General features: G+C 37.6%; 1 protein-coding gene across 1 annotated transcript in view; it reads right to left on the bottom strand.

Annotated features, from left to right (window-relative positions):
• Nucleotides 1-4,677, bottom strand: part of LOC138003740 (myosin IE heavy chain-like) — a 60,189-nt gene extending 55,512 nt beyond the window's left edge. The window contains exons 1-2 of the mRNA XM_068849962.1: nucleotides 4,519-4,677; nucleotides 4,362-4,427 (exon numbers count right to left, since the gene is read on the bottom strand). Coding sequence (XP_068706063.1) covers nucleotides 4,362-4,427; nucleotides 4,519-4,635 — 183 coding nt within the window. The 5' untranslated portion in view covers nucleotides 4,636-4,677. The remainder of the gene's footprint in view (nucleotides 1-4,361; nucleotides 4,428-4,518) is intronic.
• Nucleotides 4,678-23,159: the final 18,482 nt, after the last annotated feature.

The raw sequence follows: 23,159 nt of genomic DNA, 5'->3' as shown, positions 1-23,159 counted from the left end.
ACCGGGCCAGCCCGTCTAACAGGGCTGGCTCGCCTCTTATAAATTAAACAGGCCCTAAAAGAGGAAGAAATTATCATGCTGCACGTGCAGCATGCATTTTTGTAAGGCAGACTCTCGTACTCATTAAAACAACAACGTAAAATGACCAATTTTCGGGTTTTGACGACAACATGGACAACAAACAGTGAATCTTTTGTTCTTTCTCTTTTTTTCAAATCCATTCGTACGATTCTGGTTATCGAATACTTCGCCTATCTTATACAACGTAAACAAGATGGAAACGTCTTGAAACACTTAGCACTTAGGATAGCTCAAGCTAATAGTTTGAAGTAACGTTTTCGGCGCCATAGCCTTCTTGGTTTCTTAAACTCCCTAATGTCTCCTGTTGTCAGTTTTTCTAGCCATAATTTTCTGGTGGATTATATTGGTTACTCAAACTGCTTGTTGTAGACGTGCTTCATTTCGCTAATCATTCGCAATTGGGTCTCTGAGCGAGTTACTCTTCACAACTTCGGGAACTGGGTGAAGTTATAGCGACATGCGAGGAACGAGTATTCCTGTGCTTGGGCTGAGTGAAAGATTCGCCTGTAGACCAAGATCCTCGATACTTTCAGCGGCCACTGTCTCGCTCAGATTTGCTCGCGTTTAATCATTTTGCCACAGGTGTTCAGTCCCCCTCGAAAATACAATTGATCAAAAGCTATTCTCTCCCTTCTTGATTTATAAAACAAGCATCTTGAATTGAAATTATCCAGCTTGACATTCGATGCGCGGGCCTTGAATACATGAATTGCACAACAAGAGAAGTGACATAAATTGCGAGGAAGTTGATTTGGTCAACAAACAAATTGATGCTAATTGTTGGCAACTTGATTATAAATGGTGTGACTTGTTTTATTTTTAGGGGACTTGACATTTTGTCACATTCGGCGTAGCATAGATAGTCAAGTTATCATTATTTTTATACTCAGTCCACAGTGGAAATTATTCAATACATAGTACTCTGACTGTGTGCCTCCCTAGTCTGAGTAGGCAGTCTGCAATCCGTAGTTGACATACTGTATTTACTAGTAAGTGCCTGGCACCCCGAACAAGTGCCCCCCTCGAATAACCACCCCATTTGGGACAAAAAAGCAACTAAGCACCGCCCCTGAATAAGCACCGCATCCCCAATGTGGCACTTATTCAAGGAATTTTGTCAAATTAAAAAAAACACTAAAAAGTAACAGACTAACATAGCATGGGAAATTTATTTACAACAAAACCTGATGTTCTTCAGTTCAAAGTGATTGTATTTCACAGCTTGTCAGAGTCAAATGGTGACAATTGAAAGACATTTCTGTCAATTTCCATACAGATAGAAAATGAATTGTTAAAATGATAAAAAATATTCCTATGTGGCATCTAATTTTTAAGTAAGCGCCGCCCTCAAATAGGCACCACCCTTGAAATAAGCCCCACATTTGAGCCCTGAAAAATTAAAGAAGCGCCATGGCACTTATATTCAAGTAAATAAGATATGCATTGCTACCCCTAGACGTGTTTTGGGATTTGTCTAGCCTGCAATGCAGGGATATTTAAGTGGTCACGGGCTCAGCATGTAATTTTGGCCGCCTTCTTGAATTTCTGGAGCAGAGGGAGTTTGGGGAGAGGCGAGAGCGAGAGAGGTGAGGGCGAAGGGGAAAGAAAAAAATATATACGCCTGTCTGAAGCCATTGTTCTTTCAGAGAAACTCTGTTCGCTCATAACGGAGTTTCTGATTGGTGCAACTTTGACCACTGCCTGTCAATCTTTCAATATTTATTTCCACTAATTGCGGGAAGGAGGAAATTGGTGTATATTGTTGAAAACTTTGATTCGCAGTTTAAAAAAAGCTCTTCATTATTTATCAGAACTCGGAATGTCTCGCAAATTGCGTATGCAGCTAAAAGATGCAATAATTATTATATTTATTCCTCTGTTATCTGGAAAAGATCCGCTGGCTGTGCTAATTCAACAGGATTTGGTAAAAGCTTGATATTTCAAATGTTGGTGTAAAAGAAACTATGACAGGGAAACCTTCAACCACACTAGCTAGTTGTGTGTCCGCTTCAAAGTGTCGTTTATGATCAGTTGGCACAAGCAAAATCGATGGGGTTAACAGCTCCTTCACTTAAAGTTAGCAAATGTTGTTTGGATGATATCGAGTGCGGTACATATCAATAAATAAATATATTTTTTTATATCTGGCCAACCTAAGCACTTAGTCATCTGTAAGTCCACTCGCACCTAGCGCAGTGTAACCAAACCAGTCAATAAATTCACACTTGTTCCATAAATAATTATTCGAGAAACCAGCAAGCTCACTAAGATTTCTAAAATCGGAACCAGACTTTAAATACTCCCAAAATTCCGTGGATAACAAATTTTAGATTGCCTGCTTTAATTCGGGCAAAATGTCATCTTCCTTCAGTGACATGTTTTACACTTAGTGGCTATATTCTTGACCAATGCTTTTGTTTGCGACTCTCAAGGAATTCGTACAATTACGTTTCCGGATGGATAACGATACAAGCTTTTAACCCCATCCATCATTCAGCAGATTATCTATGTTGAGTCATCGGTGCATTTCATCCTCTACCGACACTGACTGATCAATGTTTTCTCCACCAAAGGGGAAGACTTTCTTCATTTCAGGGGAGTCAAACCTCTCTCAACAATGTTTTGCTTGCTGGAGAATCAACCATTTCAGATTTCTGCCAGGATGGACTTGCTTTCTCAGGCATTTCAAGGTTTTGTTTACTACTTTTGATCAGAGTACAAGTTCTTTCCACAGTGGGGCCCTTCACAAACTGGTATAACTGACCCAAGTTTAGAATTTTTCTGCCACATGGTCAGAGTATTTTGTATCTTGCACTATGGGATGCCGAACATGAAAGCAAATTTCAGCAAAGACAACTACCAAACATTCATTCCGTTTGGAGGGCCTGAAAGTACTCTCTGACGCAGCATGGCTTTGCTTTCCTAGATTTCCAAACTGAACTTTCAAAGAGACATTGCGACAATTTTCACCAACCCTTTTCTCTGCCATTGAACTAGCAAATATTTTACTTGCATTTGTTTTTATCAGAAGACATGAGCTACCAGCTGTAGGGTACTGAATTTTGATTGGTTGTGGACCCATTTCCCCAAATGTAGTAAAAAGTGTCTCATTAGGTGGTGTTTCTTGTTTCAACAGCCTCTTCGGGCAGGTGTCTTTTCATTTCTCTCTTCCTTTAGAGGCAATCGCAATAACCATTAAACCACAGAAGACTACGGAAACATGTATTAAAGAATTGTGTGCGTGACCGGAAACAAGTTTTAGTGTTTTTGTTGTACGCAATGCAATATGGGGTTGTTGTATGACTGTAAAACAGATATCCTAATTTATATTTTTCCCAGTATTGTTAAGGAAAAGTATTAAATATTTTTAAATATCATCTTAGAGACTTGCAAAGCATCTGTTTTCTGGTTTTGATTAGAATCAATGTGGTTAACAAGAGTTTTAAATGAAAACAAATATCCACGATCACACTTAACCCTATCATTGGGTCACGGAATGTACACTGTGGACTTCAGACTACAGAATTGAAACTGGATATTTACCAAGGTATTGTAACAAAAAAACCCACGGACATACTGTGAACTAAAAGGAAGTCGGCTAAAAATCCTTCGAACAAAGTGTAGGCTACCTGTAGCCTCTTGGTATGGCGTAATTTTGGCGTAATTACAAAATATGCAGAAATGCAAAGAATCAGTTGTGGAATATTGGCAAGGAGCCACCTTATTTCACTAAGAGCTGTATGCGCAAATTGGTTTTCCAACACGAGCCGGTTTCCTCCAACGAAATTATAATTTGGTTTTTTTTATTCACGAAACCAAAATGGCGAGTATGTCGGACTAGTATAAATCCAGTATGGTGTTTCCGTTGTAGAAGGCCAATGTTCACCGGATTCTTCAGAATTATAATACTGCACTTCTACACCTCTAATACTAACGATAAAACATTGTCATACAAGCGGGTATATTCAAAATGGAATCTCTTGAAACTCTTGCGTGCTTAATTAGATTCGAAATGATCACAAATTCGCTCAAGCGTTGAAACTGAAATGCCGAAAGCAATGAAACAAATAAATTAAGCATACTCTTTGCAAAATCATCCCAGAAAAACACTAATAGATAAGATCCTAATCTATTTATAGCAGTTCTTCGACCAATGGTTTGCATGACAATATTAAAATCCTGTGCGTAAACAATATATCACACATCAGACTTTGTATCTGAATAATTGGCTTGATCTTTCACGCTAAACAAAAGTCAATATCACTCCACTCAACGCTTACCCCAGATCCATATATCGAAAGTGATTTGAATGGATTCACTGACAGTAAAATATCTCCAATAGTCGTCTGAAAACGAATAAGCCAAACTTTTTAAATCAAATTTGGACAATACCCACAGCATCAAAAGGGCAATGTGAAATAAGCAAAGCTCACTCACGTAAATCTTGTTTTGGGAGTACTTATTTCTCAAAAGTTCTATCACTGTTTCTTCGTTAAGATCACTTAAGTCTAACGAAGTTAAATTGTCAACAACGTTCCCTTCCGCGTCCGCCATCCTTGCTCAGTTGCCTCGCGTGTAATCTCCCCACTTCCGCAAAATCCCACGCGCGCTCCGTGTGGCCTTACAATCACATGACTTTTGGAGGGCCTATTTAACAAATTATTCACCGAAGTGGAGGTGAATAGTACTTGCATAATCACGTCCGGGCTAGCCAATCAGCACGCGCCAAAAGCACTATTCACTTGCGTGGTATATACTAATTTATCTTATTTGTGGCCCGAGTGGTATCATTCGCGCCCGAGCGGATTCCCGACAACAGTCATTTGATTATCATTATTATCAATACACAAGGTCAAATCGTACCAAATCATTTAATAAGAAAAAATTGTTTAACAGAGATGTAGCATGAAACTATGGTGTGGAAATGTCCCTCAATGTATACAAACAAAGGTTGTGAGAATGAAAGGAATGTATATACTTGAAGTGCTGGTTGTAGACCAAATGTAGAAGTAATCATCGCACTTAAATTGGACATTCTCATTGGCGGAGCGAAGTTGTTTGGCATCTGTGCAGCCAATCAATATCAGGGCGGCAAATGTATTTTCAGCCCGCGCATTTCCCGTTTCGTAAAAAGACGCGTTTGTCATTTGTCCTCGCGTATTGATAATAATTGACAATTACAGTCGCGAAAATTACTTCCCTTCACTGAATTACTGTAATTTTGACCTGTAATAAATGGTCACTTCTAATAAGCGGTCGCTATTGTCTTGACCTGTATTAAACGGTCACTTTGTAAAAGGAAACCACTCAAATGCTAGTTCACATAATTCCAAATAGCACCCCAGGTAATTGATTTCCTTGTTTATTTTCAGTGTATTTTCACAAATCATTAAATCGCCGGATAGTAATGTTTCTGCTTTGAGGTCATAAGTCTTTTCTTTCCAGCATTGCGGATCGTATTCTTCTGTCATTAATTTCTGTTTAAGGTTACCGTATCCCTTCAGATCGGCAATTTTCTTCAAATTTAGATTTTTGCCTCAAAGTTACGGTCGGATTGTAACTAATTTTTAAAAAATTATTGAAAAAGACCAAATATTGGCGGAGAAACAGCGGTTTTTATGTTTTGGCGGGAAGTTAAAGTTCCCCTTTTGATTGACAGCCTTATCAACGGAGATGACTTTGGTGGGAATAAATCACGAATTGGCGACTCAGTTGAGCAGCATTGGGATTACTCACCGTTTTCAGCAAACCCTACCAATCCATTACAAATTTCTTCATATATTGCAATAATAATGAAAATTGTAAGTGATATTAAAGATGTGAACAATAAATGACAAGTAGTAGTTGACTATGGATTGAAAATTATTTTGTTGCAGTTTTCTTTTTGGCTTGATCAAAGACTTAGTAATTTACACTAGTCGTACATATACCAAGCCCTAGCCCCCACTTTCAAACGTTCTCCGCGCCCCTGTGACAAAATCACTGTTTATTCGCAGGCAGACAACCCTAAGGATGAGAGAGCGCGTGACGTCACGCCTTCGGCATTCCACGTCTTAAAACCGGTCTGGTGTCTTTTTTTTCTCTTTACAAATGTGACTACCCCACGGATATTGAATTAATCTCCGATCGGGTGAATTTCCATTTATTCCCTCCAGTAAGTCCAAACTTCCCTACCCCGAGGAGATCTAGAACTCATATTCTTTCCCAACCTTCACAATTATCTGCGAGCGCGTTAGACCACTCGGCCACCGCAAAACACTTCCGTTAAGCTTGATGAAAGCAAAGACTTAGTGTGGAATCTCTCTGCCCGCGATGATTGATTCAGTATTAAACTATTCGATAAAATGGACAGATGCTCTTTCTTTGAGAATGGCAAGCTATAATGTTCTACGTTATTTCTAGATCTTGTCTCGTACTTGTGTGTTCCTCTGTGAACACTATTTTGCATACAACGAATACTCCATTGGAAGTATTTATACTTCATTGGAAGTATTTTGCATAGAACGAATACTCCAATATTTCTTGGGAACCAGTTTTTTCGCCGTTTTGACGTAGAAAGAAAATAAGAAAATAGATTTCAACGGCCAAACAAGATAAAAAATGAAATCAAGTTTAAAAAACGGAATTAGCTATCGCCGTCACGGGGACTTGCAGCGGTCCCCCCATCTAAGTACTAACCTCATTCGGAGGAGCTTAACTTTAGCTGACACGTGGACTAGCATCAACGATTGTGATCTTTGTGTTAAATTGTCGAACTTAATAACACTTGAAAGAAAAAAAAGAAACTAACAAAAACCCGGTGTCTTGCCGTAATTTTGTCACAGGTGCATCCTTTGTTTCGTGAGTTGTCAGTATTAAACACGCAAGGTAACTTTATCACAGGCGGGTACTAAAATCGATGTCACTTTCGATTTTGCGATTTTACTCGTACGACCAAAAGTACGATAGAAAAATCTAACTCTGATTGAACGTAACAAAAATCTCTCGAAATGTTTTTCTCTTCCTTGAAGTTCCTTCTGCTCTCCTTAAAAACTATATAGTAATATTCATATACTTTTGCGTCAATATTTGTTTTGCATAAAGCAGGCTAGCAAAATCTGTACCTTGCTTAGTTCGCATTTTTGAGCATTAAAATAGAATTTTTGGTCGTATGTTCCTGACCGTAAGTGGCATGTTTTGACGTCCCACATCCAGATACTAACCCCGCTAACTTTTGACATTGGTCTTGGAAAGCTGTCAGCAGCTCAGATTGCACGCTTAAGCTTGTGGTGAAAAAGAAGTTGTAAATGATCAACATGTCAGCCTTGAAGCCAGCTCGAGTGTAGAATCATGACGAACTTTTGTAGTTTCTGAGAACTACTTACTACTTGTAGCTTTTGTTGAGTTTTGAATCGATGATAGAGAGAGTTTTGGCCATCTCAACCCGGACTGGACTACTGGATTTAAGCTTTTTTCTTGACGAGATTTCAAGTTATTGTGGAACGTTTGGTACCAAGTTATCAAGATTATGTAATTGTAAAATTAGAACTTTGTACTGGACTATAGAACACGCAATTGCGGAATTTTAGATTTTTGAGCATTGAGAGAAATAGAGTACAGATGTTGTCTTCTTGTCTTCGTCACGGCAGATTTAAACAGTTTGCAAAGAACTAAACCAGGATTACGGAACCGGACTTGGAATGCAGGGACCGGTTGTTCGAAAGCCGATTACCTTAATCCAGGATTAGCGTAAACATTTGTTTTATGTTTTCAACTTTTTGGTGATAGTTTCCTTTGCTTATTTTTGTTTTTCAAGGTTGACTTCTTCTAATGTAAAGTTTTACCGAATATCAGCCTTGAACAGCGTTTGGGAGTAGAGAATAAAACTCGTTTTAAAACTTGGCTTTTGAACAACTGGCCCAGGATGATAAGTTGTTGAACTGTGGTTTGTAATAAGGTTTTCAGATGATTTAAGGCTGATCTTGTAATTTTTGGATGAATGGAGTTAAGGAAGCAGGGAAAACTGCAAGATTTAAATAAAGTCTCCTTCCAAAAAATAAATAAATAAAAAATCCCGTATCCTGATAACCTGCTAAGAGCGCTTCGTTGTTTGCATTTGCAAATTTAGTAACAGTAATAACGAGTTTTTACAACAAACAACTTAAAGTTATATTACAGATTTATCTTTCTGGTAATCTCTCGCTATTTTCCGAAGTTTACCTGTACTTGAAGTTGACTGTAACTGGACGATTTGTGTTAACTGTTTGCGCATTCCACGGATACGCCCATGTAGGCGTCTTGTTTTGAGACAAAAACGGTGTTTCGCGTATAAATGAACAAAGGAGACTGGACCTACACTGTCAAAGGTCATGTAATCCGACCCGCCAAAAATGCTAGTATTTTCATATGATTGTAATGTTAGGATGCAATAGTTCTTGATCCGCTGCGATTGTATGTATTTTTAAATGGTTGGACTGGCTTGGACAAACGTAAGTTTTTAATTAAGTTTATAAATTTCTTCTACATTGATTTCGATCAAAGTATTCAATTATTAAGGTATTATTGTTATTTTACTACTTTCGATAGCTTCAGATTATTTTCTTCAAATAAATCCTGAAAATCCAAGCTGTCCTGTTTAACTTCGTTGACTCAGCGGCCCATTATCTGAAGGTTTTCTGAACAATTCGTCGCTGAGAAACCGGAGTATCAAGGATGACTATCTATGGATCTCGGAGGCGGTTTTCACTGTGCGAGTCAGAAAACCCGTGAACATTTTTATTTCATTCTGACAGGTAAATTGTGTATTGACCAATCACAATCAAGTTCAGCGAACCACCGTTGCTGCTTGCCTGCTTCCCTTCTGCTTCCCATGCATATGACCCACACATGATGGAGATGTACGGAAATAGATTCGCGCAAACGGCCAGAAGAATCTTTTTCTCTTCCCGATTGTTGGCAGTAATGCCATCGAACCTGAACGCAGTGTTTCCTTGTTTGAAGAAAGAAGTCAGAAGCACAGGAAAAAGATCGATCGTTGATACTAATATATTTACATGAAGAATTGTGAGAACATATCGTGACTCGTTCTTGTTACTTCCCCTTTAATGTAAACTGTTTTTTTTTGTCAGTCCCTCTATTCTGCAACACTTATTCATTCAAAGTCTAGAATGATAAAAATTACTTTTTGTTCCTTGTAATTCCGGTCCACGCTAATCAGCTTGATTCTGGTGTCCCTCTGGTTTCTTCTGCCTGTCATTCCGCCTCGTTCCGGTATATTCCGGTACCATTCTTGTTTAAACCGTCTCATTCCGGTGTCATTCGGTTTTATTCCAGAGTCATTCCGTCTTGTTCTGGCATATTCCGGTTTATTCCGGTATGTGTGTCATTCCGCCTCAGTTTCCTGATTTTAGCATTGTTTACTATGTAACATATTGAATTTATTTAAAAGTACAAAAAATTTTCTAAATATATATATAAATGACAGATTCAGATTCAAAAATCAAAGTATAATCATTATCATGAAGCAGTGATTCAGAAGGTGATATTGAAAGTGATATCGACAGTGATTTTGATGAAAAAGAGGAATGAAAAAAATTAATGAAAGTTTGTGATAAATTTAGTATTAATGAAAAAAAAAGAACAACTGATTAACAATTAAATTGAAAAGAAATTGATTGATGGTGATGAATATGAATTAATTGTTAGTCTTTGTTAAATTGATTTTGTATTGCAAAAATATCCAAAAAGTGAAGTACCAAATTAAAAAATTATACGATACATATGATAAAAATATTATTACATTAGAACTTAAATGTAACTAAAAAACTATTGTGTAACATACATTGTAAACACAGTATATATTACTAATAATCAAACAACTATTGACATATTTTTTTATGAACAGATTTGTAGTTATTTTTATAAATTTTTCCACAGCTACATGTAAAAGTTATTTTAGACCATTTATTTGTTAACTTTTTTTGTTTAATAGCTTTTCTTTATCAGTTAAAAATCTAGTTCTCTTTTTACCTAACCAATCAGACTTTAAAAAATTATCGGGCATATCATCTTTATTAATATATTGAAATATGTAACTTTGATTATCCTTTTATAGAATTAGCTGTTTTAGGATTATTTAATCCTTCACAAACCATTTTGACTAAACCAGGATTTATATTCAAATTTTTGTCAACCGCGTAAACTGTTAAAATATAATATTTCATTAGTATTCATATTAGTTGCTTTTACACATTTTTAATTTTGGTGATTTTTAGCTGTGAATTTGTAATCTCTGTTTTTAGCTGATTTCACACAATTTTCTTGTTGTGTAATAAGTTGTAAATTATTTGTACAATTATCTTCTCTTTTATTATTTATATTATCGATGACTTTTTTAGGATCTGTTATACCATTAAAGCTCTCATAGAGAAAACGATGAAAGTAATATGTTTTTTGTTTTTTATCACCATTTTTTAAACTGTGCAGTGTAAATAACCATTTTTGTTTTATAACCATGATAAGGTTTTTTTTATTTATACAGACAATTAAACCATTATCGCACCCAGTATATAAATTATAAACTGGATGAATCTTAAAAAACACAACCATTAATTTCAATACTCATTTATATTTTACAATTAATATAACTTTATAATACTTTTTAATAACATATTTTAAATGCACTATAAAAATATAAAGTGTCATAAAGAAGAAGAGCAGTTTTCAAGTTTCCATTGCCATTCAATTTTCCTCTGTAGTTCTACAAAGTTGGGCGTCTTACAAAGTGATTTACAAGTGTATAAATAATATTTGGTGTATAGAAGGAGAATATCTAGTCTGCGTTCTTGGGCGTTCGTCAGTTTGCATTTTTCCTCCTTTATATGGAATAGAATCTGTTCATTCGGGGGAGTAAGTTTTAAGTTGCTCACGTTATTGAACCATTTCACAATATCGTTGTAGAATGAGGACGTAGTATATAGAACAGTCCAAAAATGTATGAAGTATAGATTCTTGACTTCAGCATAGAGAGCATTGATCATCGACTGTAATTTTAAATCTTTTCACTTCTCGCTTAGTAACCAGTTATCCTATGCAGGAGCTTAAATAAGAATTGTCTTAGTTTATTATCTTTAGTTATTTTATATATCTTTTGAAAGTTTGCTTTCCAGGAAACAAACGAATCAGGGAAGAGTTGTTCCCAAGCTTTCACACCAGTAGGCACAATGATACAGTTTTCATTAAAAAGTTTGTAATAATGTTTGCACCTCATTTTGGCCAAGGAGAGCGAAGGGTTTTTAGTTAACTGAAGTATATCCTCCATTTTGAAGAGATCATCAGGCGTAATTTGCGTTTTATATGCACTACATTTAATCTCGCTGGGAATAGCAGCAACCATTTGAAAATATTGAAGAAAATTAATTTCTAAATCAAATTTATCCTGAAATTCTTGGAGAGACAAGAACTTTCCGTCTTGCACCAAATCTTGCACCAAAAAGATTCCTTTTTCAAACCATGTTTTCCAAAACAATGTTTTCCCCTCAATCTTTATTTCCCTATTATTCCACAAGACAAATTTCCCTCGCTGGTCAAGGTCATACACATTACAAGCTCCTGAAAGTATTTTAGCAGTTCTTTATAGAACAGGGGCAAGCTTGAATCGATGCATTTTGTATCGTAGTTACAATTTAGTAAATTGGTTAGGCCACCATGTCTATTAAAATAGTAATTTGGAATTGCCTTCCAGTTAGCGTCGCTGCCATCTAGCAGTCTGCCAATCCAGCTCAGACGAAGGGACTTTGACATAGTTCTGAAGTTAATACAATAATTTAATCCTCCATCTACAAGAGGTTGATAAATCACTTTTCTCTTAATTTTGTCTTTCTTATTTCTCCACAGGAAAGCAAAGAGTTCAGCTTGCGTTTTTTGAATAACATTTTCAGGGACCGTAAGCATCGAAGCAGTGTATATCAACTGAGATACTCCTATTGTTTTCGCTAAGAGCGTTCGGCCATAAAGAGAAAGGTCAGGCGTCTGCCACATATTCAGTTTCGTCTTTATTTTTTGAATTCTGCTAAAAAAATTGGCCCCCTTAGTTTTTTGTTGATCGTATGATATATATGTACCAAGGATTTTTATAGGTTCTCTTATCGGTGTGAAATTCAATATCTTATTCTTGCACTCTTTCTTCTATCCAATCCACATAGCTTTTGTCTTTGTCGCATTTAATTTAAGACCTGATATTTCACCGAAGATGTTAATACAATGCAAAGAAGCCTTAAGGGAATCTATATCACGTAAAATGAGTGTTGTGTCATCGGCAAATTGAGATAGCTTCGCTTCTTTAGAGTTTGGAAGAGAGATACCTTTGCACTCTGGGATATATATAACGGAGTTTCAGTGCTAACAATTCGACAGAAAGAATAAATAAGTATGGGCTAAGCGGACAGCCTTGCCGTACCCCTCTTGATATTTTAAAGTAATTAGTCATATAGCCTCCATTCATCACTTCACTTTCGACATCGTTGTAGAGGACTGTAATCCATTTCCTAACAGCTGGTCCAAAGTTAAAAGCTTTTAGAGCCCAAGGCAAAAAATTCCATTTTAGCGAATCAAAAGCCTTTTCGAAGTCTACAAAGAGAAAGATACCAGAAATATCATTGCGTTCGGTGTGCGACATTAAGTCATTTAGAAGCCTAATATTTTGCCCTCTATACCTTCCTTTAATAAAGCCAGTTTGCTCAGGATGAATTAGTTTTGGCAAGAAAGGTTCCATACGCATTGCTATGATTCTTGCAAGAATTTTATAATCCACATTAAGAAGAGTAATGGGTCGCGAATTTCTTAAATCGTTAAAGTTCTCATCGCCCTCGGGGATTAGATTGATAATTCCTCGTCGTTGCGAAATCGAGAGTTTGTTTTCTTGAAAAGCTTCATTATAAGAATCCAACAAGTTGGGTCCGATTAGTTCTATAAAGGTTACGTAAAATTCGACAGGAAAGCCATCGTCACCCGGAGTCTTGCCCTTTTGAAAATACTTAATAACATTTTTCATTTCTTCAATTCATAAGTCGTGTTCCATTAGATCTTGTTCTTCCTTTGTTAGCTTTGGCATCTCTAGCTCTTCCACGAATGAGTCAAAGTTAGCTTCATTCAAAGTTTCATCCTCCACTATTTGACGACTCAAAAGTTGTGTAAAGTGTTCCTCAATTTTGTTACCTATGTCCTTGATATTGGTTAATGGCTCAGCAGGATTTTCAGTTTTTATTTCCTTGATTAGTTTCTTTTCATATTTTTTCTTTTCTAAATTAAAGAAATATTTTGTTGGCTTTTCTCCATGCTCAATCCAGCGAGATTTAGAACGAAACATTGTATCTCTGCCTTTCATGTCATATAAATCGTTCAGTTGCTTTTTAGCTTCTTCATAGTTATTCAAAGTATTGATATCAAGGCAAAAATCGTTACATATTTTCTGGTCTAGCTCGTTGATTTCATTTTGCAATTCTATTTCTCTTTGTTTTACTTCTCGCCTTTTTTTCTTGGAGTAGGTGATAGTGAAGGCACGAATTTCCATTTTAATCATTTCCCAAAGTAATCATTTATTTTCAAGATCCTTATATTTTGCTGAAATTTCTGGGTATGTCCTGTTAACAAGTTGAACGAAATTTTCATCCTCCAACAGCTGGTTATTAAATTTCCAGGACCCTGGGCCCCTTTTGAAATCTCCTTGAATTTCTAGAGATAAAAAAGTTGCCTTGTGATTAGGGGCAATAGACACACGAATTTCCGCCTTTTTCACATGAGCAGTCATAGAATTGGAGATCAAAAATTAATCAATTCTTGATTTCATCTTTAAGCTTTTTGACTCATAAGTAAAGGCTCTAGTATTCGGATGAAATTTACGATAAATATCATTTAGGCCAAATTCCTTCATAAGGCGGATGATCGAGTTCCCATATTCTGTTTCACTCCGAGGGAGGCCGCCTGCTTTATCTTTTGGCGTTAAAGTGCAATTCCAAGCCCCTGTGATTATTAATTTTGTAATATCTGTTTTAGCCATAAGATCAGGTACAAGGTTTTTAATACAAGACAATTTTTCATTATGCTGATTTGGCGCATAGATATTGACCACAAAGAGTTCTTCGTCTCCCACTTTAAATTTAGCTATAATGTATCTACCATTTGGATCACTGGAAATAATATGAAGACTGAGATGAGCGTTAGATTTCAGAAGGATACATACACCCCTAGAGTGTTCCGACCCACGAGCAAATAAAGTTTGTCCTCCCCATTCCTCAGACCAGATATTCTCATCCTTTTCCTGAGAAAAAGTTTCCTGAAGACAATAAAGTGTCGCCTTTTGGTTCTTTAAATATGAGAAGATTCCTCTCCGTTTGATTTGATTGCGCAACCCCCTAACATTAAGGCTAATTATTTTCAAAAGACTAGACATACCAACCTACACGAAAAAAGGAACAACAGCACAGCAACAATAATAAGCTAGAATTAACGGCTAGAAGACTAAAAACAAGTAAGGTTAATTACAAACAAGCTACGCTTCAAAAAATAATACTGTAACACAATAGAAAACTAGTGACACTATATCGACAACAATCACGCCGGTATAAAATAGTTCTTTCTCCTGGGATTAAACAGTTCAACCAACAATCAAATGCAAATTTCTAACCCAAGATCGTAATCGAGAGAGAGAAAAAAACACGTGACTAAATAGTTGAGATACACAAAGGAAAAAAAAAACAATATAGTTGAACCAATATCTTGAACCAATATCTTGCAGGCAGGGAAGACTTAACGGAATAAATAATATAAATATCATTTATACATACTTGAGATCTAAAGCTTATCAAGATCTTTAAGATGTTGAATTTTTATTATTTCGGTGCTTGTGGGATCTCATTTGACGTAAATCGTTCGGTCCAGGGTCCAAACTCGCTAATCTTAGTGAAGACGCTTCTTATTTCGCACTTTCTTGAATAAACTTGCCCTTTGAGCCGTCAGATTTTCGTTTATGTAGACTCTTTCTGCGCCTAGCAAAAACTCCCGAACGTTTGCTCTGCGCAGCTTACGACGATTGTGATACATTCTTTCTTTACTATAACAATTGGAAAATCTAACAATTATTGGCCTAGGTTGGATGTTACCTTTTTTCACGCGGTGGGAAATATCGACATCTTCTGGTGCCAGGTCCACGTTCAAGCACTTCAAGGATGATCTGTTCTGTATCTTCTTCGCTTTCTTCGGGAATCCGAATGCCATATATCTCTTAAGTGTCATTGTCTGAGAAAGTGTTCCAGGAGCCAAAAGTTGTGGTCAACCGATTTGGCTGGAACTTGGCACAGAAGTTGGGTATAATGAGATATTTCAAAAGCCACTTTGGCTCACTTCTCTGAGTTTTAGTTTTGGAGTTACAGGGGGAGTCTCATTTTTTGCCCTTTGAGCACCAAAAATCCAGCCTTCAAAGCCACTACCTTCAAATCCACGGCACAGCTATGGGCACCAAAATGGCCCCCTCTTTTGCTAACCGCTTCCTCGGGCTTTTCGAAAAAAAATGCTCTAAGGAACGCCCCATTCCAACCTCATACTTGGTTGAGATACATCAATGATATTTTTATGATCTGGACTGAAAGTCCGGAGAACCTTAAAATTTTCATCGATTATCTCAACAACATTCACCCTACCGTTAAATTCACTAGCTCACACTCTCCCACCAATGTTCCTTTCCTTGACGTTAACGTCTCACGAAACCCACGCACAAACACCAACATTTACTTTATTCCTCTTGTCATCCTCTACATACAAAAAAAGCCATCCCTTTCAGCCTAGCACTCCGCCTACGACGAATTTGTTCTACCGACGAAACGTTCAAGATTCGCACCACGGAACTAACGACATACCTTCTGAAACGAGGTTACAAACGCAACTTTGTTACTAAACAAATACAACGGGCTGAAGACATTCCCCGCACACATACCCTACAACCTAAACAGACAGACAAACCCAAACGCATTCTTTTCATAACGACCTATAATCCATCACTTCCTTCCATCTTCAACATAATAAAAAAACACTACAATCTACTTCTTTCTTCTGACCGCTGCAAAAATGCTTTCCTCCATCTACCTGTTGTGGCTTTCAGGCGCTCCCCTAACCTTCGAGACCTGCTGGTTACAGCTAAACTGTCCCCCAATGTAACTCATTCTGATTCCACTCTTCCTTCCGGTTCTTTTCGCTGTGGCAAAAACTGCGCTACCTGTCCTTACATTTTCCATGGACTAACCAACTACAAATTCTTCTCTACTGGCGAAACGCGCTCCATTAATTTCCACATAACTTGCGAAACTAAAAACCTTATCTACATGATTCAATGCAACAGATGCCATCTACAGTACATAGGAGAAACTATACGACGTTTAAAAGACCGTTTTAATGAACACCGCCGCACTTTAGATAACTCTAACACCAAATCCAAACCTACTACAGTTGCAGAACATTTCCTCTCCTCTCCCCACAACATCTCCAAGGACATGCAATTAATTCCAATCGGAAAAATATTTTCTAACAGAGACTCGATCCGTAAGGCCAGGGAAGCTTTTTCAATTTTAAAAGGCAGGACAATTGATCCCAACGGTATCCGCGAAGAAACGTATTAGATTTCAGTTTATTATTTTGAGTGATTTCCGTTATTTTTCCGTGACTCTTAGTATTGAATTCAAAATCTTTGTAACTGTCATGTTTTATTTACATTTTTTCCAGTATTACGTCAACATTCATTTACTATATATATATGTACATAGAAGCAATTCAATGAAAACTCTCATTGTACCTGAAGAAGGCTGGTTTTGCCAGCCGAAATATAGTACACCACTAAAATCAAATCTACGTTGTATCGGCTCTTGCTTAAAATATTTGTGATGAGCCTACGTCTGTATGACCAGAAGGTATTACACAACATCGCATCTTCATGAAGTTTTCTCGATTTTGCTGGGATTTTCTCGCTTTTTTTCCCTAAATATTCTGTATTCCGTTAATTTTCCCCCTAAATGTCCAGTATGCCTATAAATGTTTACCTAAATATCCTGTATCCTGATAACCCCTAATGGGGCCTCGTTGTTTCCATTTGCAAATTTAGTAGCAGTGATAATAAGAGATAACCTCTTTCTGTAAGTTTTTACAACAAATAACGTCTAAGTTAAATTATAGAACGATCTTTATGGTAAACTCTCCCTATTTTCCAAAGTTTACCCGTAGTTGTATTTCACTGTAACTGGACAGCTAGGGATAATCAAGGACGCTTAAGTAGGCCTATGGATAAGAATGGATGCTTAGATACGTGTAGGCATGATGAGGGATGCTTAAGTATACGTAGGGATGACTAAGGATGCTTAAGGTTGCCTAGGGACGATTAAGGATGCTTAAGTACGGCTAGTTATGATTAAGGATTCTTATGTACGGCTAGGGAAGAATAAGGATAATTAATTAAGTACGCCTAGGGATGCTTAGGTACGGCTAGTGATGATTTAGAATTGTTAAGTACGCCCAGGGATGATTATAAGGATGTTTAAGTATGCCTAAGGATGACAATGGATGCTTCGGTACTTCTAGGGTTTTATGAGGTATGCTTAAGTATGCGTAGGGATGATTGCGGATAGTTAAGTACGGCTAGGGATGAATAAGGATGCTTAAGTACGCTGAGGGATGTTCAGGTACGGCTGAGGATTATTAAGGATGTTTAAGTATGCCTAGGGATGACAATGGATGCTTAGGTACGTCTATGGAGGATGAGGGATACTTTTACTTAAAAGCACTCCTTGGGACGATTAAGGATGCTTAATTATGGCTAGGGATGCATAGGTACGGCTAGGGGTGATTAAATATGATTAAGTACGGGTACGGACGATTAAGGATGATTACGTACGACTAGGGATGACGAGGGGTGACTAAGGATGCTTAAGTACTGCTAGGGATGAAGAAAAAGTACGGCTAGGGATGATTAAGGATGTTTAAGTAGAGTTAGGGATGCTTAGGTACGGCTAGGGATGATTAAGGATGTTTAAGTAGAGTTAGGGATGCCTAAGTACGCTTAGGGATGCTTAAATATGGTTGGGGATGCTTAAGTACGGCTAGGGATGAAGAAGGATGCTTAAGTACGTTTAGGGATGCTTAAGTACAGCTAGGCCAGGGATGCTTAGGTACGGGTAGGGATGATTAAAGATCCTTAGGTGCGGCTAGGGATGAAGAAGAATGCTTAAGTACGCTTAGGGATGCTTAAGTACAGCTAGGGATGCTTAGGTACGGCCAGGGATGATTAAGCATAGTTAAGTACGCCACCACAGGAAAAAATAACAGATTCTCATTTTTGGCTATTTTAGGGTATTTAAAGAATACCAACAAAAATCCCAGATTTGGAAGAGTGAGACAAGTCCCAAATCAGGGAACTTGGTTGGGAATTCCCTGGTTGGGACTTGTCTCACTTTGCCAAATTTGGTATTTTTATTGGTATTCTTCAAAATACCCTAAAATATCCAAAAATGGGAATCTGTTATTTTTTTGGTGCACCTGGGACCACTATATGAGTGACTACACCAAAGTAGTTACCCAATTTTTTGCATGACGTTGGATTAGTTTGACCCCGGATGACGTCATTTGTCACTTGTATCACGCTATGTTGGTCACGCATAACCACCTTACAAACAATGGCGCAGCTCATTATTGTGTTGATGCTGGTTGGACTTATGATCATATCAATGGCTGGGGGAGTGCACTTTGTCAAGATAGTCAAGACGAACAGTGTCTATTAACGTCCAAAGCGCATTTCTTCTGTTGTACGCGTGAAACTTGCTTATCGACCTCATCCAGTGCTTTACCTCCGCCTTTCATCTACATAATTGGAACCGTTCTTTCACGTACAATCTGAGGAATCGCTAGAAGAAAGAAGAAATGTTCGCTCACTTTGCGACCAATCTTAAATATGGTAGGAAACAGTCCTCCAGAATGACTGCTTCGAAGTGAATGTAATCTTCAGATTTCCATAACGCATATGCTCGATGCTAAGCGGAGACATCCATGTCCGTAAAAACTTGTTGGATTTTCAATATAATTTTATTTATGGTTACTGTCAGGAAGAGGAGCTTTTGCCATTCAACATTGCGGAAAAGTACCCAGAGGTGTTTTATGTGGGATTGAAGGATGTTGTTATATGACAAATTGATAAATTAAATTGTGCAGTCCTTGACATGTACATGTATAATTAATACCGGTAATTACAATACCGTTAGCAAATTTATAGGGATTAACCGCAGTTTCTTATGGTCTTTAGTATTATTGAATTTTGCGTTGATGCAAACTTTTAAGGAAATGATAACTAACTTCCTAAAGTAAATTAAAGGCTTCTTCGTTTAGTGCAAATTTATGCATTTGGTGCCAAATGCAGTCTGCTGCATCTGCTGCTGCTTCTGATAATGGTGATGATGATGATATGATTATAATAAAGATGGCAATGCTTCTCTTAATTAGTTGTCTTTTCCTTTTCTCTTTCGATCTCTGGAGTGTTCAGTGAAGGTTTAAGCTTGAATTTTCACAATGTTAAGGAAAAAAATCATGGCTTTTAAAGCAACAGAGGCAGCCCCTCTAAAAACTTAAAAAGACAGCAAGAAAGAGCTTAAATGAAATTCCACTCTTCAAGTAACATTTCAGAGTGTTGAGATTCTAGTTGATTGTGTTGCATGTCAAATTTGAACCCTGACATGACTACCTTCTTTACTGTACAATTGAAAATTAGTGCGATGTTCTAAGTTCACGGGATCAATGAAATGATGATTTGTTTCCCTTAATGACAAGCATGCTTAAATTAAGAAAAGTCCAAAAGTCTCTTGATTAGCTCAATGAGTTCTACATAGGTAAGACATCTGAATGTGTAGGTTACTGGTTTTACTCCCCCCCCCCCCCCCCCCCCCTCTCTCTCCTAAGTTTCTGAGTATTCCTGAATTCCTGTGTGATAACAAGAGTATTCATCATTCCATGTTCAAATTCATATTCTTTTGGTAGAGTCATCTTCAAAAGAACACCCCATATAGATGGACACGGATGGACAGAAAGACAGATTGCTAAACTATGATAATTATTACTCTTGGTTTTACAGGAGGCTTATTAGTCCTCTAGCATGAACTGCTAATCATCTGTTCTTGCTAAATAATAAATAACTAAACCCTTGTTAAAGCAATTTGAGTAGTAATAATATTTTTAAAAATACAACCACATTTTTGAGTTTAAGGAACATGTTTCGATGTTTCTTTAAACTCAACAGTGTGGTTGTATTTGTAAAAATATTACTAACACTTGTATACTCTCCAGACAGTTTGAGTATTGTCTTAAAAAAATGGTTGAATACAAGTCAGAGTGTTCTCTTATGCATCCTTTCCAGTCTATTGTTATCTTCCATATGACCAACAGAGCTATTAGGCTGATTTAGCAACAAAATGGGAATATCAGTTGATCATGACAGTGTGCAGAGAAATGTCCATATTAGGTCAGATTAGAGAAGAATCCAGACTATTCCGTGTGCTCTCCCGTCGTGAACTGAGGTTCCCATTCTGTTGCTTAATCAACCTAATATAACTAAAAATGTAACATGATGAAGGACCTATAATCTATGTGGAAAGAATATACTTCAGCCAACCAAGATGTTATCACGGTATAATTTGACCATTTAGTTTCCAACAAAATTAAAAATTCAGAAAACGCCTAAAAGCAACCCTTGCAATCTCAACCCAGAGTCCTCGGGCGTTTTGGTCAGTGGGTGAGCGCCCAGACAGACTTCGATTTTCCCAGAAAACGTGAGGTTCCATTGTGCATGCTCAACAGAAAACAGTAAACAGTAGGAAATAAATGGCAGGTTGAAAGTGTTTGAGAAACAAGAACTATAATCTTACACACCATAAAAAAAAAACTGGAGAAATGATCACAATTTACCCAGTGAAGATGAAACTTCTGATGCTTTTGATAAGAGTATTTTTGGTGTTTCATCGTGCATTCCATCGTGCAGAATACCATCAAGCAAGCAACACAATCGACAAATTTTATGTTTCCATAATTCTGAATGGCTTCGATGAGACCTTCTTCTTTGTAATGTAATGTTTTCCCATGGTACTTTTGCAACAGCAATAAGGGCCGTTCCATTTAAAATCCACACCCCTCTGTTGATGAATTTTCTGAGGGGGGTCTGAAGAGCATTTCTGAGGGGGTACATGTGCTCGGCACTCGATCTTTCATCTTTAAAATATTTTTGAAGGGTATTGGAAAAAATTCCCATTCTGAGGGCAGAAATAAAATATCAAGTTTTTCTGAAGGGGCGAATGTGTCGGCACTTTGATCTCCTACATCTTAAGGGGTAGAAACTCGCACAATCTCCAGAGCTTTCAAGTCTCACGCATTGAGCATGAGTCTCATTCATTGCAATCTCACACTCTCACAAAGACACGAGCATTTCTCACACATAATTGGCACTTTTCTTGAAGGTAACTCTACCTTTTAAGCTTTCAGAAGTGCTCATGAATTCCGAATTCGCTCCTTCACCGGTACTTAGCTTTGGCCAATGTTAATCTGTTCGTGTGCGACCAATTTTCTTGTTTCTTCAGGACTTTCACCCATTAATACATGAATTATAGGCCGATATGTTAGCTCAGGCTGACCATAATAACATGGGCTCTCTTAGCAAGCAGCATGAGAGAAACAAAATGGCGGACTCGACAGTGCATTTCCAGTGATCTCACAAGTGCAAATTTCAAAAAATTTCCGTTGGGGCATGCCCTGGACCCCCTAGAATTGTTTGGTGCCTCCGGCACATGAAACACAGGACACTTGCACCTTTGGCGCAATCTGCAGCAAGCATCTTTTTAGGAAACTTTAAAACTTGAGAGTTCCGAATCTTGTCAACAGTGGGGGGGGGGGGGGGGGGGGGATTTTAAATGGAATGGCCCTAAGTTCTTAGAAGCGTGGGAAAAAACGGCTGCTGTTTGTTAGTCGAAACTGTTAGACATAATTCAAACCATGTCATTTTACTATTTTTGTGATTTATTTATCTCTGAGGTGCTCTAAGTCAGGGGAAAACAGCGACAGTAAAAAAAAAAAAAAAAACAAATATACTACTGAAACTAGTTTTAGATTTCAAATCTCCGTCCAAATTCTGGGGTTTCCAGTGTGGTACTAGCCTGATTCTCAGACGGTCCAGGTTGCTCATGCAGTCAAAAATTGCTTGCGTAAATGGGGCTTTAGACAGCAATGACCAGAACCAGGTTGCTGACCAGCGGGCTTCGTTAAAACAATGATTTGCTGGGGGTGCTCAGTCTCGCGGGCTCAGAAAACCATTGTTATTTAAGGTTTTTCTTGCCAAATGCCCCTAGATGACGTAATTTCGTGATACAACAGTTGATGTGGTTTAGCATAAGTAACACAAGGATAAGAGAGTGATGTGTGAATCTGGGTTGCATCTTTTTCGCGATAGCATATCCCTCTGCTCGTGAAAGTACTGAAATAAGTCCTGAAATTACGAACCTCCTTCAAACATGGCGGACGTCGGCTAGACAGGTCAACACTTATTTTCATCCCTCAAACTGACACTGGACATTTCGTGACAATTACACGACGCAATATCCCATGTTAATATTGACAAGCTTACTGCTCTAAAAAGAATGAAAACAGGCAGAATTACAGCTTTAGTTCAACAAAAAATAGCGTTTCTAAGCCATGCCGCCCTGATCTACAGTATTTAGGTCTAAAAACCCCGTTGAAGACGGTTAACTTTCAATTGTTTTGCTGGATACTACTATTTCAATACTCTAAAAAATTCTATCTTCCGGGAGGTTGTCTCGTTAGTCTAGTGGATATCGGAAACTGCAAGGTGAAGCCATCGATCCGGGTTCAATTCTTTGCCTCGCCTGTTGTGAATCTTCTCAGCTTGCTTAAAATCTTTGTTTCGTTGAAGTTGACTTTGAAGTCTAAAATAGACTGTACGTCGTATAAGTTGAATAAAAAGGGAAGTTTGAAAGAAGTGGTGACCGGCTAGACACTGGGACGAGAAAACTGCT

Source organism: Montipora foliosa, chromosome 5 (genome assembly GCF_036669935.1).
Source record: "Montipora foliosa isolate CH-2021 chromosome 5, ASM3666993v2, whole genome shotgun sequence".
Classification (NCBI taxonomy): domain Eukaryota; kingdom Metazoa; phylum Cnidaria; class Anthozoa; order Scleractinia; family Acroporidae; genus Montipora; species Montipora foliosa.
Note: the sequence above shows the minus strand (reverse complement) of the source record. Positions and strands in the feature narration are given on the sequence as shown.